General features: G+C 42.2%; 1 protein-coding gene across 34 annotated transcripts; it reads right to left on the bottom strand.

Annotated features, from left to right (window-relative positions):
- Window positions 1-213: 213 nt before the first annotated feature.
- Window positions 214-17,340, bottom strand: LOC127920806 (acetylcholine receptor subunit alpha). Of its 34 annotated transcripts, none has more exons than XR_008107463.1 (11): window positions 16,950-17,340; window positions 15,314-15,456; window positions 14,604-14,648; window positions 13,997-14,106; window positions 11,393-11,588; window positions 9,653-9,890; window positions 7,053-7,276; window positions 3,494-3,733; window positions 855-1,771; window positions 710-796; window positions 214-593 (listed from the first exon to the last, which is right to left on the bottom strand). XR_008107463.1 is itself a non-coding variant. In XM_052504819.1 (9 exons), exons 1-9 carry the CDS (start codon window positions 17,002-17,004, stop codon window positions 1,640-1,642), a joined length of 1,383 nt encoding a protein of 460 aa, XP_052360779.1. In that variant the 5' UTR covers window positions 17,005-17,340; the 3' UTR covers window positions 214-1,639. The 34 variants fall into 34 exon arrangements, 2 of the variants coding, with proteins under 2 accessions (XP_052360779.1, XP_052360780.1); XR_008107455.1 differs by having other exon boundaries at window positions 214-796; window positions 855-883; window positions 1,076-1,771; XR_008107459.1 differs by having other exon boundaries at window positions 214-767; window positions 855-883; window positions 1,076-1,771.
- Window positions 17,341-18,189: the final 849 nt, after the last annotated feature.

The raw sequence follows: 18,189 nt of genomic DNA, 5'->3' as shown, positions 1-18,189 counted from the left end.
TGTCGCTCGAAAGACTGTTTTCGTAAAACCGACTGGGAGAATGTAATGCTTCTCTCGCTCCAATCCGGGGCCTTTGCGGTGATGCAATATTTCCAGATGTGCAACTTGTCCAAGTTTGAACAGTTGGTTCTGTGTATAAAGACGTTTACTGATGAGAGGAGAACAGAACAGATACGTGTTGACTACTGTAAAATCTCAAATAATACGTTAAAATAAGGTAATTTAATAATTTATTCAACAGAAAGAGGACCCAGGCGCACAGTTTATATTCTTAATGGAGAAAATGACATATACAAATATTTGACTAACCAGAGTTTATGCCGTCCCTGTCAATGTAAAAAACACAATACAAAGAGACAGGCTTATCTGGAAGTTGATTTTATTTTTTACATCTAACCAAATCTAAAAATAGAACCATGATGACATTTGGCAGAAGGAGGAGAGAAAACCCTAACATCGGACAAGATAAAACATCATGTTTCCCAGCAGCCCCTGCACTGTCATCTTTATTGAATAAGCAACAGCCCATCCACAAGACTGGACCACTTCTAAATCAACGTTGACCTCCCTCATCCACAGTGCCATAGTGTGACCTCCCTCATCCACAGTGCCATAATGTGACTTCCCTCATTCACAGTGCCATAATGTGACCTCCCTCATCCACAGTGCCATAGTGTGACCTCCCTCATCCACAGTGCCATAATGTGACTTCCCTCATCCACAGTGCCATAATGTGACTTCCCTCATCCACAGTGCCATAGTGTGACCTCCCTCATCCACAGTGCCATAATGTGACCTCCCTCATCCACAGTGCCATAATGTGACCTCCCTCATCCACAGTGCCATAATGTGACTTCCCTCATCCACAGTGCCATAATGTGACCTCCCCCATCCACAGTGCCATAATGTGGTGGCAGGGTAGCCTAGTGGTTAGAGCGTTGGACTAGTAACCGAAAGGTTGCAAGTTCAAATCCCCACTGTTCCTAGACCGTCATTGAAAATAAGAACTTGTTCTTAACTGACTTGCCTAGTTAAATAAAGGTAAAATAAAACAAATAAAGAATAAAAATGTGACCTCCCTCATCCACAGTGCCATAATGTGACCTCCCTCATCCACAGTACCATAATGTGACCTCCCTCATCCACAGTACCATAATGTGACCTCCCTCATCCACAGTGCCATAATGTGACCTCCCTCATCCACAGTGCCATAATGTGACCTTCCTCATCCACAGTGCCATAAGAGTCCCAGAGTGCTCCCAATCAGAGCCATTATGCAGAGTTTGTTAAACCAACATACTCTGCATCCTTCGTTCCACGTGAGGAAGGATGGTTAGAAATAAAGGAATCACCTCGTTAGGGAGGTTAACCATCGTTGCTTAAACACCATCCATCAAGTCACAGACAGCGGAACAGCGAGTGCCGTGAATGTCCATATTTTCAACTGTAATCTACATGCACAAAAGAAGCTAACAATAACAATACCTCACTGGACCAGTTACATTCAATCAACGATCCAATCAATCGATTGATTGTCATTTCCAGATGAGTCGGGGTAGAGGCACAGCAGACAGGTGTCAGAGCGAGCGGGAGAACCAGGGTGTGGCCAGAGCACGATGACTCCGGCTAGGCCTCTCCTTTAGCCCTGCATGCTCAGCTCAATGAGGCGTCCAGCGAACACTCCCATGGTGCCGATGATACACACAGCCATGAACACACACAGCAAGATGTGATCCAGGACCATGGCTACAAACTTCCACTCCTCAGCAGCCTGAGAGAGGAGGGAAGAGAGAAGAGGGGAGAGAGGAGAGGGGTGAAAGGTGAGGAGAGAGAGGAGGGAAGAGAGAGGAGGGAAGAGAGAAGAGGGAGAGAGAGGGGAAGAGAGAGGAGGGAAGAGAGAGGAGGGAGAGGGGGGGTGAAAGGTGAGGAGAGGAGGGAAGAGAGAGGAGGGAAGAGAGAGGAGGGAAGAGAGAGGAGGGAGAGGGAGGGAAGATAGAGGAGGGAAGAGAGAGGAGGGAGAAAGAGGAGGGAAGATAGAGGAGGGAGAGAGAGGGGGTGAAAGGTGAGGAGAGAGAGGAGGGAAGAGAGAGGAGGGAGAGAGAGGAGGGAAGAGAGAGGAGGGAGAGAGAGGAGGGAGAGAGAGGAGGGAAGAGAGAGGGAGGGAGAGAGAGAGGGAAGAGAGAGGAGGGAAGAGAGAGGAGGGAAGATAGAGGAGGGAGAGAGAGGAGGGAAGATAGAGGAGGGAAGAGAGAGGAGGGAGAGAGAGGAGAGGGGTGAAAGGTGAGGAGAGAGAGGAGGGAAGAGAGAGGAGGGAAGAGAGAGGAGGGAAGAGAGAGGAGGGAAGAGAGAGGAGAGGGGTGAAAGGTGAGGAGAGAGAGGAGGGAAGAGAGAGGAGGGAGAGAGAGAAGAGGGGTGAAAGGTGAGGAGAGAGAGGAGGGAAGAGAGAGGAGAGGGGTGAAAGGTGAGGAGAGAGAGGAGGGAAGAGAGAGGAGGGAAGAGAGAAGAGGGAGAGAGAGGAGAGGGGTGAAAGGTGAGGAGAGAGAGGAGGGAAGAGAGAGGAGGGAAGAGAGAGGAGGGAAGAGAGAGGAGAGGGGTGAAAGGTGAGGAGAGAGAGGAGGGAAGAGAGAGGAGGGAAGAGAGAGGAGAGGGTTGAAAGGTGAGGAGAGAGAGGAGGGAAGAGAGAGGAGGGAAGATAGAGGAAGGGGTGAAAGGTGAGGAGAGAGAAAGAGGGAGAGAGAGGAGAGATGAGAGAGAGGGGGGTTGAAAGGTGAGGAGAGAGAAAGAGGGAGAGGGAGGAGAGATGAGAGAGAGAGAGGAGGTGAAAGGTGAGGAGAGAGAGGAGGGGGTGAGAGAGAGAGAGAGAGAGAGAGAGAGAGAGAGAGAGAGGTGTGATGTGAGGAGAGAATAGAGATTTGAGTCATTAACATTTTCAAGACAATTTGTTTTTGTATTAGCCACACAACATTAAAACATGAAAGCTCGAAAGATAGACAGACAGACAGACTCAGACAGACAGACTCAGACACAAAGACAGACAGGCTCAGATACAAAGACAGACAGACAGACTCAAAGACAGACAGGCTCAGATACAAAGACAGACAGACAGACTCACCACAAAGACAGACAGACTCAAAGACAGACAGGTTCAGACACAAAGACCTACAGACAGACAGACTCAGATACAAAGACAGACAGACTCACCACAAAGACAGACAGACAGACTCAGACACAAAGACAGATAGACAGACTCACCACAAAGACAGACAGACTCAAAGACAAACAGGCTAAGACACAAAGACAGACAGACAGACAGACAGACTCATGCAAAGACAGACAGACTTAAAGACAGACAGGCTCAGATACAAAGACAGACAGGCTCAGATACAAAGACAGACAGACAGACAAAGACAGACAGACAGACAGACAGACAGACAGACAGACAGACAGACAGACAGACAGACAGACAGACAGCTTCCAGACATCTTATTCTTACATTGTTGGACTCTTCATCAGACTTCATGGTCTCTGCGATGTACTTGACCCCCTCGATGGCGCTGCGGACGTCCGGGTTCTTGGTGATGGGGGACTGGAAGGTGACAGAGGCAGGGGCAGGCTTGCCCGAGATGTCGGAGATGTCAAAGTCAGCCGGGTGGATCCTCTTCTCCTGCCTGTCCCTGGATGGACGCTTCATAGTCGAGAAGAACATGAAATTGGGGATGGTGTCGATGAAAATCTGAAATACAGGAAAATACATTGTAATGAGTAACAAGACGTCATGTAAAGTAAATCAATTACTGTAAATACATTGTAACGAATAACACAAAGTACTGTACAGTAAATCAATTACTGTAAATACATTGTGACAAATAACACAAAGTACTGTACAGTACATCAATTACTGTAAATACATTGTAACGAATAACACAAAGTACTGTACAGTACATCAATTACTATAAATACATTGTAACGAATAACACAAAGTACTGTACAGTACATCAATTACTGTAAATACATTGTGACGAATAACACAAAGTACTGTACAGTACATCAATTACTGTAAATACATTGTAACGAATAACACAAAGTACTGTACAGTACATCAATTACTGTAAATACATTGTAACGAATAACACAAAGTACTGTACAGTACATCAATTACTGTAAATACATTGTGACGAATAACACAAAGTACTGTACAGTACATCAATTACTGTAAATACATTGTAACGAATAACACAAAGTACTGTACAGTACATCAATTACTGTAAATACATTGTAACGAATAACACAAAGTACTGTACAGTACATCAATTACTGTAAATACATTGTGACGAATAACACAAAGTACTGTACAGTACATCAATTACTGTAAATACATTGTGACGAATAACACAAAGTACTGTACAGTACATCAATTACTGTAAATACATTGTGAGGAATAACACAAAGTACTGTACAGTACATCAATTACTGTAAATACATTGTAACGAATAACACAAAGTACTGTACAGTACATCAATTACTGTAAATACATTGTGAGGAATAACACAAAGTACTGTACAGTACATCAATTACTGTAAATACATTGTAACGAATAACACAAAGTACTGTACAGTACATCAATTACTGTAAATACATTGTAACGAATAACACAAAGTACTGTACAGTACATCAATTACTGTAAATACATTGTAACGAGTAACACAAGTTATATACAGTACACTAATTACTGTAAATACATTGTTTTGAGTAACACAAGTTATATATAGTACACTAATTACTGTAAATACATTGTAATGAGTTACACAATGTACTGTAAAGCACATAATACTGTGTTGGGGGACTAACATATTTTTCATGATAATCAAGATCACGTACATAAACCATAAAACCATGAGTACTCAATGAATAAACTGACAAACCTGACATGCCATTACTCAAATGACTCAGCTAAAGTCAGCAATAGGACAGACAGACAGACAGACTGCTCTTAACTACTTCCTGTCTCTCAAAGGAGAGCCCCGCTAGAGAGGCTGCTGAGAGCTGAGGGGTTCTAAATCAGTGGTTCCCAACCAGAGGTACTAGGACCCCCGGGGGTACTTGGTCTTTCCACATATGGTACCTGAGAAGATTCATGAAACCACCGGCTTACTGGTAAAATGCACATGAGGGGGTACTTCAGGGGTTCAGAGCAGAATTCCGTTGGTGGAACAGTAACCCAAAAAGGTTGGGAACCACTGTTCTAAATGGCCAAAAGCAGAATGTCACTAACACCTGACAAAATACATGACATTAGCATTAGCACCACCAGGTGGCAGTGCAGCCAAGAGAAAACCCCAAAAGCCCAACGGAAGACACAGAGAATTTAGGAGGAAGCCTGACAATCCAATGTCACGGCCATCACACCAAGGGGTCTGAAAACTAGGACACCACTAGATGTTGTACTGACATCGCTAAATTAGGAATGAGATGTGCTAACATTCACTTTGTCCATCGTACCTAGTCTACCTACTTGATTGATTGATTGATTGATTGATTGATTGATTGATTGATTGATTGATTGATTTATTGATTGACTGATTGACTGACTTACTGACTGATTGATTTATTGACTGACTGATTGACTGACTAAATTACTGATTGATTTATTGATTGACTGACTGATTGATTTATTGATTGACTGACTGATTGATTTATTGATTGACTGACTGATTGATTTATTGACTGACTGATTTATTTATTGATTGACTGACTGATTTATTTATTGACTGACTGACAGATTGATTTAATGACTGACTGACTGATTGATTTATTGACTGACTGATTTATTTATTGACTGACTGACTGATTGATTTATTGACTGACTGATTGATTGACTGACTGACTGATTGACTGATTGATTTATTGACTGATTGATTGATTTATTGACTGACTGATTTATTTATTGACTGACTGATTTATTTATTGACTGACTGACTGACTGATTGATTGATTTATTGACTGACTGATTGATTTATTGACTGACTGATTTATTTATTGACTGACTGATTGATTGATTTATTGACTGATTGATTGATTTATTGACTGACTGATTTATTTATTGACTGACTGACTGATTTATTTATTGACTGACTGACTGATTGATTTATTGACTGATTGATTTATTGACTGATTTATTTATTGACTGACTGACTGATTTATTTATTGACTGATTCATTGATTGACTGATTGACTGATTTATTGACCGACTGACTGACTTATTGACTGACTGACTGACTGACTAAATTACTGATTGATTTATTGATTGACTGACTGATTGATTTAATGACTGACTGACTGATTGATTTATTGACTGACTGATTGATTTATTGACTGACTGATTTATTTATTGACTGACTGACTGATTGATTTATTGACTGACTGATTTATTTATTGACTGACTGACTGATTGATTTATTGACTGACTGACTGATTGATTTATTGACTGACTGATTTATTTATTGACTGACTGACTGATTGATTTATTGACTGACTGACTGACTGATTTATTGACTGACTGATTTATTTATTGACTGACTGACTGAGTTATTTACTGACTGACTGACTGACTGACTAATTTATTTATTGAATTATTGACTGACTAACTGACTGACTGACTGATTTATTGACTGACTGATTTATTGACTGACTGATTGATTCATCGATCGGTCGGTCACCCGGTTGGTTGACCTACATTGATTGACTGACTGATTGATTTATTGACTGACTGATTGATTTATTTATTGACTGACTGACTGATTGATTTATTGATTTATTGACTGACTGACTGATTTATTTATTGATTGACTGACTGATTTATTGACTGACTGACTGATTTATTTATTGACTGACTGATTTATTTATTGACTGACTGATTGATTGACTGACTGACTGATTTATTTTATTGACTGACTGACTGATTTATTGACTGACTGACTGATTTATTGACTGACTGACTGATTGACTGACTGACTGATGGATTTATTGATCGATCGGTCGGTCGGTTGACCTACCTTGCGGACCCACTGGGGCATTGTGTGTGTACTGGGAGAGCGGTGGTGTGTGTTGATGACGATGACGGTGATGACGATGGAGGCTATGACGAAGACCATGGTGAAGAGCATGTACTTCCCAATGAGAGGCACCGCACTGGAGGTGGAGGGGATGAGCTCCACGATGACCAGCAGAAACACAGTCAGAGACAGCAGGACAGAGATAGACAGGGTCATCTTCTCACCTGTATGGAACAGAGACACTGGTGTCAACAACAACAACAACAACACCACAGTCAGAGACAGCAGGACATATAGGCAGGGTCGTCTTCTCACCTGTATGGAACAGAGACACTGGTGTCAACAACAACAACAACAACAACAACTCCACAGTCAGAGACAGCAGGACATATAGGCAGGGTCGTCTTCTTACATACAGAGACATGGTTAGAGGAGTCAAACACAACAAGACCACAGTGGGAGACAGCAGGACATATAGACAGGGTCGTCTTCTTACATACAGAGACATGGTTAGAGGAGTCAACCACAACAAGACCACAGTGGGAGACAGCAGGACATATAGACAGGGTCGTCTTCTTACATACAGAGACATGGTTAGAGGAGTCAACCACAACAAGACCACAGTGAGAGACAGCAGGACATATAGACAGGGTCGTCTTCTTACATACAGAGACATGGTTAGAGGAGTCAAACACAACAAGACCACAGTGAGAGACAGCAGGACATATAGACAGGGTCATCTTCTTACATACAGAGACATGGTTAGAGGAGTCAACCACAACAAGACCACAGTGAGAGACAGCAGGACATATAGACAGGGTTGTCTTCTTACATACAGAGACATGGTTAGAGGAGTCAACCACAACAAGACCACAGTGAGAGACAGCAGGACATATAGACAGGGTCATCTTCTTACATACAGAGACATGGTTAGAGGAGTCAACCACAACAAGACCACAGTGGAGACAGCAGAATGTCTAGTCAGGAAGGAGAACAGCAGGCCTATAGACAGGGTCATCTTCTTACATACAGAGACATGGTTAGAGGAGTCAACCACAACAAGACCACAGTGAGAGACAGCAGGACATATAGACAGGGTTGTCTTCTTACATACAGAGACATGGTTAGAGGAGTCAACCACAACAAGACCACAGTGAGAGACAGCAGGACATATAGACAGGGTCATCTTCTTACATACAGAGACATGGTTAGAGGAGTCAACCACAACAAGACCACAGTGGGAGACAGCAGGACATATAGACAGGGTCGTCTTCTTACATACAGAGACATGGTTAGAGGAGTCAAACACAACAAGACCACAGTGGGAGACAGCAGGACATATAGACAGGGTCATCTTCTTACATACAGAGACATGGTTAGAGGAGTCAAACACAACAAGACCACAGTGCGAGACAGCAGGACATATAGACAGGGTCATCTTCTTACATACAGAGACATGGTTAGAGGAGTCAAACACAACAAGACAGGACAGTGAGAGACAGCTACCAGGACAGGACACAGGGTCATCTTCTTACATACAGAGACATGGTTAGAGGAGTCAAACACAACAAGACCACAGTGCGAGACAGCAGGACATATAGACAGGGTCATCTTCTTACATACAGAGACATGGTTAGAGGAGTCAAACACAACAAGACCACAGTGGGAGACAGCAGGACATATAGACAGGGTCATCTTCTTACATACAGAGACATGGTTAGAGGAGTCAAACACAACAAGACCACAGTGCGAGACAGCAGGACATATAGACAGGGTCATCTTCTTACATACAGAGACATGGTTAGAGGAGTCAAACACAACAATACACTGCAGCAATACAACTCTAAAACCACTGACATATTTGATCTATTCAAACAGCTGGTAACACTCTCAGGACTATTTATTGAGAAACTGTTACTGCCTTTGTGAAAACGTTGGACAGACCCAATTGGTCCACGGCTTGTGGGGATTGTTGTTTTAAATGTATTGTACTGTACGTGAGTGAGCCAAGAAAATACACATTTCCATTATATGTAAATGTAGGGAAATTTGTGTATTTGAATTTTCAGCAGGTCTACCAGAGTCAGTGGGGAGGTAGAAGACCAGTCTAGTCAGGAAGGAGAACAGCAGGCCTACCAGAGTCAGTGGGGAGGTAGAAGACCAGTCTAGTCAGGAAGGAGAACAGCAGGCCTACCAGAGTCAGTGGGGAGGTAGAAGACCAGTCTAGTCAGGAAGGAGAACAGCAGGCCTACCAGAGTCAGTGGGGAGGTAGAAGACCAGTCTAGTCAGGAAGGAGAACAGCAGGCCTACCAGAGTCAGTCAGGGTGTAGAAGACCAGTCTAGTCAGGAAGGAGAACAGCAGGCCTACCAGAGTCAGTGGGGAGGTAGAAGACCAGTCTAGTCAGGAAGGAGAACAGCAGGCCTACCAGAGTCAGTGGGGAGGTAGAAGACCAGTCCAGTCAGGAAGGAGAACAGCAGGCCTACCAGAGTCAGTCAGGGTGTAGAAGACCAGTCTAGTCAGGAAGGAGAACAGCAGGCCTACCAGAGTCAGTCAGGGTGTAGAAGACCAGTCTAGTCAGGAAGGAGAACAGCAGGCCTACCAGAGTCAGTGGGAAGGTAGAAGACCAGTCCAGTCAGGAAGGAGAACAGCATACAGGGGATGATGACGTTGACGATGAAGTAGAGAGGCAGCCTCAGCATCAGGAAGTGGTACGTGATATCCAGGTAGGGCGTGTCAGGGCAGCAGGCGTAGTACACCCAGTGCTTCCAGCTCCTATAGTCCTGCATCACCCACTCACCACTCTCCATGAAGTTACTCAGGTCAGGCCGGTCGTTGTCCTTGAGGGGGGACAGGGGACGGGTACAGGGCTAGGGTCAATACTTTACTGGTTAAATTAAGATAAGATATACTTTATTAGTTCATATGGGATGACAATTATTTTCTTCCCATCCCCTCCAATATACACAAATACACAGTATGTTGGAGAGGCTGGTTAAAACTATGTGGGAGCATACAACAGGGTGCGGCTATTTCTACTCCTTTTTCTGGGATTGTTTCTATTTCTACTCCTTTTTCATGGGATTGTTACTATTTCTACTCCTTTTCATGGGATTGTTTCTATATCTACTCTTTTTCATGGGATTGTTACTATTTCTACTCCTTTTCATGGGATTGTTACTATTTCTACTCCTTTTCATGGGATTGTTACTATATCTACTCCTTTTCATGGGATTGTTACTATTTCTACTCCTTTTCATGGGATTGTTACTATTTCTACTCCTTTTCATGGGATTGTTACTATTTCTACTCCTTTTCATGGGATTGTTACTATATCTACTCCTTTTCATGGGATTGTTACTATATCTACTCCTTTTCATGGGATTGTTACTATATCTACTCCTTTTCATGGGATTGTTACTATTTCTACTCCTTTTCATGGGATTGTTACTATATCTACTCCTTTTCATGGGATTGTTACTATTTCTACTCCTTTTCATGGGATTTTCTACTCCTTTTCATGGGATTGTTACTATTTCTACTCCTTTTCATGGGATTTCTACTTTTTTCATGATTGTTTCTATTTCTACTCCTTTTCATGGGATTGTTACTATTTCTACTCCTTTTCATGGGATTGTTACTATTTCTACTCCTTTTCATGGGATTGTTACTATTTCTACTCCTTTTCATGGGATTGTTACTATTTCTACTCCTTTTCATGGGATTGTTACTATTTCTACTCCTTTTCATGGGATTGTTACTATTTCTACTCCTTTTCATGGGATTGTTACTATTTCTACTCCTTTTCATGGGATTGTTACTATTTCTACTCCTTTTCATGGGATTGTTACTATTTCTACTCCTTTTCATGGGATTGTTACTATTTCTACTCCTTTTTCTGGGATTGTTACTATTTCTACTCCTTTTTCTGGGATTGTTACTATTTCTACTCCTTTTCATGGGATTGTTACTATTTCTACTCCTTTTCATGGGATTGTTACTATTTCTACTCCTTTTCATGGGATTGTTTCTATTTCTACTCCTTTTCATGGGATTGTTACTATTTCTACTCCTTTTCATGGGATTGTTACTATTTCTACTCCTTTTCATGGGATTGTTTCTATTTCTACTCCTTTTCATGGGATTGTTACTATTTCTACTCCTTTTCATGGGATTGTTACTATTTCTACTCCTTTTCATGGGATTGTTACTATTTCTGCTCCTTTTCATGGGATTGTTACTATTTATATTAATTTTCATGGGATTTTTTCTATTTTACACCCCGGACCTGGAACATTTTCAGATGTGCTTTTTGGATATTTGTGCTTTTCAAACCTCTTACCGGGTTGACCACTACCAGGTTGCCGTCGTAGGTCCAAGTCCCCAGCTTCATACTGCAGTTCTGCAGGTCGAAGGGGAAGTGAAGCACAATGATCTCACAGTAGCTCTTAAAGATGGCCGGAGGGTTCCAGGTGATCAGACCTGTGTGCTCCAGCAGCACCTTGGTCTCATGGACGATTGCAAAGTCTCCATCTGCACTGCAGGAAGTGGAGAGGATTGACTCGTTAGCATCGGAGTCAATGGATTCCTATGGGCTCTTGCGTTAGCCTGCTAAGCTAACCAAAGTCTCCATCTGGACTGCAGGGATAAATTGACAAATGTCGTGTAAATTCAGTACTGAGAGAGACTTGGTCATTTCTTCAATCGTCTTTATTTAATATAGATGATTAATTATTGCAATAATGAAACCGTCAGCCCAACAGTCTTGACCATTGGACTGAGAGCCTTCCCTTTACAGACAATGCACCGTTTATATAGCTACTATCCAGAATACTTTGTTCCACCCCTCCCATATAGATTGGGGGCACCATAAGCCACTTTGGGTTCATCCTCTGGTCATCTGCTGTCTCCCAGATGCCAGGATAATCAGAAATACTGAGGCCTTTGTTCTGTTCCTCCAGGCGATCTCTATCTCAGTTAAAACCACCCCACATCCTGTCCATGGAATACATCTTTCTCAGTGCACCACTGATCATAGAATATAATGTGTCAGTACAGATGTACCACCCTCTAGTATAACCCATGTCCTCAGTGCCCAGACTAGCTGCAGGAAGCTAGAGTGGACACCATGAAAACTCAGTTTTAGCAGGCCAGTCTTACTCTTAGTTAAATACTGAATCGTTTACTATTAATATCAAACAAATTAGGTAAGTATGTCATTTTTCTATTACACCTATCAGCATCAGAATCAATGGATTCCCATGGGGAATTGTGTTGGCCTGATTAGATCATCAGGGAATGCTGAAAACAACTCAATTATGCCAAACATGTTGTTTCAGGGGTGATAGACAAAAAGTGAGGTAGATTAAAGACAACCAGTTAAATGTAACTAAATGTCATCAAAAATGTTATCTACGTAATTCCCCAAATATATTATTTAATGAGAGGGCCATAAACAATAACTAGTAATGTTACATACTCAAAGGCTAAAATCTCACCTTTCTGGTAAAAAATAGTTATAAATTGCTGAGGTGTCGTCACTTTGGAGGACATAAGTACACAGTACAAATATGAAACAAATTTGATTAAAATATATTATATGATGTATTTCCTATTCAACAAAAATGTTTGAATAATTTAACCAGGCAAGTCAGTTAAGAACAAATTCTTATTTTCAATGCCGGCCTAGGAACAGTGGGTTAACTGCCTGTTCAGGTGCAGAACGACAGATTAGCACCTTGTCAGCTCGGGGGTTTGAACTTGCAACCTTCCGGTTCCTAGTCCAACTCTCTAACCACTAGGCTACCCTGCCACCCCAAATAAGGCTTGAAATGACTTATATGCTTTCTAAACATAGCATAATCAAATGATAAAACCACTAACTATAATATTTCACCCATGGCTCTCTCTCTACCGCACCTGCTGTCTCTTACTCTGAATGTTCGGCTATTTAAAGACAACTGACATTTACTCCTGAGGTGCTGACCTGTTGCACCCTCTACAACCACTGTGACCTTGACCCTGCTGGTCATCTAGGAACGTTTGAACATCTTGGCCGTGTTCTGTTATAATCTCCACCCGGCACAGCCAGAAGAGGACTGGCCACCTCTCAGAGCCTGGTGCCTCTCTACCCAGTACAGCCAGAAGAGGACTGGCCACCTCTCAGAGCCTGGTGCCTCTCTACCCAGTACAGCCAGAAGAGGACTGGCCACCTCTCAGAGCCTGGTGCCTCTCTACCCAGTACAGCCAGAAGAGGACTGGCCACCTCTCAGAGCCTGGTGCCTCTCTACCCAGCACAGCCAGAAGAGGACTGGCCACCTCTCAGAGCCTGGTGCCTCTCTACCCAGTACAGCCAGAAGAGGACTGGCCACCTCTCAGAGCCTGGTGCCTCTCTACCCAGTACAGCCAGAAGAGGACTGGCCACCTCTCAGAGCCTGGTGCCTCTCTACCCAGCACAGCCAGAAGAGGACTGGCCACCTCTCAGAGCCTGGTTCCTCTCTAGGTTTCTTCCTAGGTTCCTGCCTTTCTAGGGAGTTTTTCCCAGCCACCGTGCTTCTACACCTGCATTGCTTGCTGTTTGGGGTTAAAGCTGCAGCTGTCTAAGGCACTGCATATTAGTGTTAGCGGCGTCACTACAGACACCCTGGTTCGATTCCAGGCTGTATCACAACCGGCCGTGATTGGGAGTCCCAATGGGCCCAGTGTCGTCCGCGTCAGGGTTTGGCCGGCTTAGGCCGTCGTTGTAAATAACAATTTGTTCTTAACGGACTTGCCCAGTTAAATAAAGCTTAAATAAAGAAAACATTTAAATGTGATCCCCTTTGGTCTCTATCACTAACTGCCCTTCAGGAATAGACTGGCTTCTGAAAAGGTATTATCTAATAGGCCTCATCAAGTCAATGAATACTGTACATCGGTCAAAGTAAAAGCATGGACTGGTTCTTACTTGTTATAGAGCACGAGGTCAGGACGCCAGATGTCTGTAGAAGGGATTCTGATCTTCTTAATTCCATTATAATCATCAGGGTTCCACTTCAGATTCACGTCCTCCCATATCTGAGTACAACACAACCTCCCATATCTGAGTACAACACAACCTCCCATATCTGAGTACATACACAACCTCCCATATCTGAGTACAACACAACCTCCCATATCTGAGTACATAACAACCTCCCATATCTGAGTACATAACAACCTCCCATATCTGAGTACAACACAACCTCCCATATCTGAGTACAAACAACCTCCCATATCTGAGTACAACACAACCTCCCATATCTGAGTACAACACAACCTCCCATATCTGAGTACAACACAACCTCCCATATCTGAGTACAACACAACCTCCCATATCTGAATACAACACAACCTCCCATATCTGAGTACAACACAACCTCCCATATCTGAGTACAACACAACCTCCCATATCTGAATACAACACAACCTCCCATATCTAAATAAAACACAACCACAAAAAAAGTGTGGTTTAAATTGAAGAACAAAAACGACATTGAGAAGAACGACACACGCAGGTCAGTGAGAAACCATACCTGTTTCAGACGCACATTACTGGTCACAATTTGATTGACTTCATCCTGACAAAGACAAGGGAAGATACTTTGTATAAGAAGGAGAAGAAGAAGAAGGACAAGAAGAAGGAGAAGGAGAAGAAGAAGAAGAAGAAGAAGAAGAAGAAGAAGAAGAAGAAGAAGAAGAAGAAGAAGAGAAGAAGAAGAAGAAGAAGAAGAAGAAGGAGGAGAAGAAGAAGAAGGAGAAGGAGAAGAAGAAGAAGGAGAAGAAAAAGGAGGAGAAGAAGAAGGAGAAGAAGAAGGAGAAGAAGAAGAAGGAGGAGATGAAGAAGAAGGAGAAGGAGAAGAAGAAGGAGAAGAAAAAGGAGGAGAAGAAGAAGAAGGAGAAGGAGAAGAAGAAGGAGAAGAAGAAGGAGGAGAGAAGAAGAAGAAGAAGAAGAAGAAGAAGAAGAAGGAGGAGGAGATGAAGAAGAAGAAGAAGAAGGAGAAGAAGAAGAAGAAGAAGAAGAAGAAGAAGAAGAAGAAGAAGAAGAAGAAGAAGAAGAAGAAGAAGAAGAAGAAGAAGAAGAAGAAGGAGGAGATGAAGAAGAAGAAGAAGAAGAAGAAGAAGAAGAAGAAGAAGAAGAAGAAGAAGAAGAAGAAGAAGAAGAAGAAGGAGAAGAAGGAGAAGAAGAAGAAGAAGAAGAAGAAGGAACCATGTCCAGTCCTATAAGCAGTCCTGTATTCCTCACCACACTAATGAGCTGGATGAGCTGCAAGCCTACGGTCACCACCACCGGATCTCTGAAGTGATTGACAGGGCGGACCACCTTGTTATAGCCGGTGAACAGAGTTTTAACCAGACGTGTCTCATCTTCTGAACACCTGGCTGAACCTGCAGGGAACACACACACACACACACACACACACACACACACACACACACACACACACACACACACACACACACACACACACACACACACACACACACACACACACACACACACACACACACACACACACACACACACCGAAGATGAATAGTCAAGGCTATATCTAATATAGACACACGCACACACTCAAATATATATTTGATATCTGAGAAAGCACATGGGGAACTCATGAGAACACAGGTATAGAAGTGTTATCTCTTCATTTCATTATCTTAAGTGAATAACCACACTTTATAAGTTCTCTAAAGTAAGTGGGCATACTTTAAGCCTACTTGTTGTAGTGTCGGCTTAGCGCTGATGGGCCTAAAGCAACAATGCAGAGAGCAGCTGAGTCAACGTGGACCAGCAGGAATTCATGACACATACACCAAGCATTTATCAGGCTGGGAAAGATGATCCACCAGGACTGTTCCTATTTTTAGAGACCATGCTGTTAGTTAAGAGTTGTTCTGGATTATCACAACGTTTATAGACTCGGAAGTTGATATTATCACATATTATATACCCCATTATCCCACATTATATACCTCATTATCCCACATTATATACCTCATTATCACACATTATATACTTCATTATCCCACATTATATACCTCATTATCCCACATCATATACCTCATTATCCCACATCATATACCTCATTATCCCACATCATATACCTCATTATCCCACATTATATACCTCATTATCACACATTATATACCTCATTATCCCACATTATATACCTCATTATCACACATTATATACCTCATTATCACACATCATATACCTCATTATCCCACATTATATACCTCAGTATCACACATTATATACCTCATTATCCCACATTATATACCTCATTATCCCACATTATATACCTCATTATCACACATTATATACCTCAGTATCACACATTTTATACCTCATTATCCCACATTATATACCTCATTATCCCACATAATATACCTCATTATCCCACATTATATACCTCATTATCCCACATCACATACCTCATTATCCCACATTATATACCTCATTATCACTAACTGGCTACATCCTCTTCTACCATTGAAAATGATCCTATAGAGATCCGTGCCATACCATATATATCTACACAATTGTATACATTTAAGTAACTTCGTAACTCCCTTAAAAAACCTGCTCTGCATTCTGGTTGCAAAAAAGCAGACACGCTGAGATTTACACACAGCTCTAGATGGAAGGAGGGACATTGCACTTGTACCTGTCAATCATGTCCTCTCTGGTTTAACGTAAGACTGACTCAAAACTGACTCTGCAACGTTGATATGTTTATCCAGTTTGGGTTGAATAACAAGTGATTAATTTCAAAAGTGTTTCTGATCAATAAAAACTACAATCAAACACACATCAGCAAAACTGGTATAGGTCAAAAGGTATATAGGTAAAGCATGCCAAAAAAGTTACAACTTACCTGCTAAAACAACCAGAATCCCAACCAGAAGAGGGTGTACCTTCAAATAAAACATCTGTGAAATAATATGACGGTTTATATTTTCTATGACTGTTTATATCTTTATAACCTGGGTTGTTTTGTCAACCAAACGGCAGTTGGAGTCCTCTAACCTGCTCTGTTCTCTTCCCTGTTCTACTCTGCTCTTCTCTAGTCTGTTCTACTCTGTTCTGCTCTAGTCTGTTCTAGTCTGTTCTACTCTGTTCTGCTCTGCTCTGGGCCTCAGAGTAATCTTGTAACAGACTAGATCCTATCCCAACATGGTCTCTCTCTGCTTATCTGTGCTCTACTCTGCTCGGCTGTGGTCTCTGGGGCAGTAGGACTGAGCTATTGTTGAACCCCCAGTAGCAGCCAGACAGCATGTGGTACTGGGGGACAGCTGGGACCTCTCACTGGGAGTATGAGAGGTACTTTCACACGTGCTGCTTCTCCTGTATAGTCAGGATGTCATGGTCTACTCTGTCAGGAACTCACCAGAACCACAAATATCCCACTGGGCACAGACACCAGTTCAACGTCTAGTTTTGATTTACATTTGGTTGAGTTGTCCAACTAAAGTGATTTCAACGTGAATTCAACAAAAAAAAATGTCACCCTGTCATCGGATTTAGGTTCAAACTTGGGTGAAAAAAAACACAAAATTCCCTTACACTGATGACTTTTTGCAAATCCATTTTTTCACGTTGATTCAAAGTCATCACATTGAATTGTTGTTGTGGAAATGACATGGCAACAACGTGGATTCAACCAGTTTTACCTGGTGGAGTGGATGTGAACAGCAAGGACTTTACAGACACTATGGAAATGACATGGCAACAACGTGGATTCAACCAGTTTTACCTGGTGGAGTGGATGTGAACAGTAATGACTTTACAGACACTATGGAAATGACATGGCAACAACGTGGATTCAACCAGTTTTACCTGGTGGAGTGGATGTGAACAGAAATGACTTTACAGACACTATGGAAATGATGACTCATTCAATTTAATTCTCTTTTCCAAATTTGTTTGAACCTTTGACCTTCCGCAGAGTGTTTCTTGACCTGCATATGTTGTTCTTCTCAAAGTAGTTGAGTTTTTGTTTTTCAAAAGTACACACATGGTTCTGGGTTTAACATAAGAAGACACCTGTGTCATGTCAGATATAGAGTTGAAATGTCTTACATTTTGAGTTTTCATCCCAATATTACACTTTATAT

Source organism: Oncorhynchus keta, unplaced genomic scaffold (genome assembly GCF_023373465.1).
Source record: "Oncorhynchus keta strain PuntledgeMale-10-30-2019 unplaced genomic scaffold, Oket_V2 Un_contig_20651_pilon_pilon, whole genome shotgun sequence".
Lineage (NCBI taxonomy): Eukaryota > Metazoa > Chordata > Actinopteri > Salmoniformes > Salmonidae > Oncorhynchus > Oncorhynchus keta.
The sequence above is the reverse complement of the archived record's forward strand: the minus strand, read 5'-3'. Positions and strand labels throughout refer to the sequence as shown.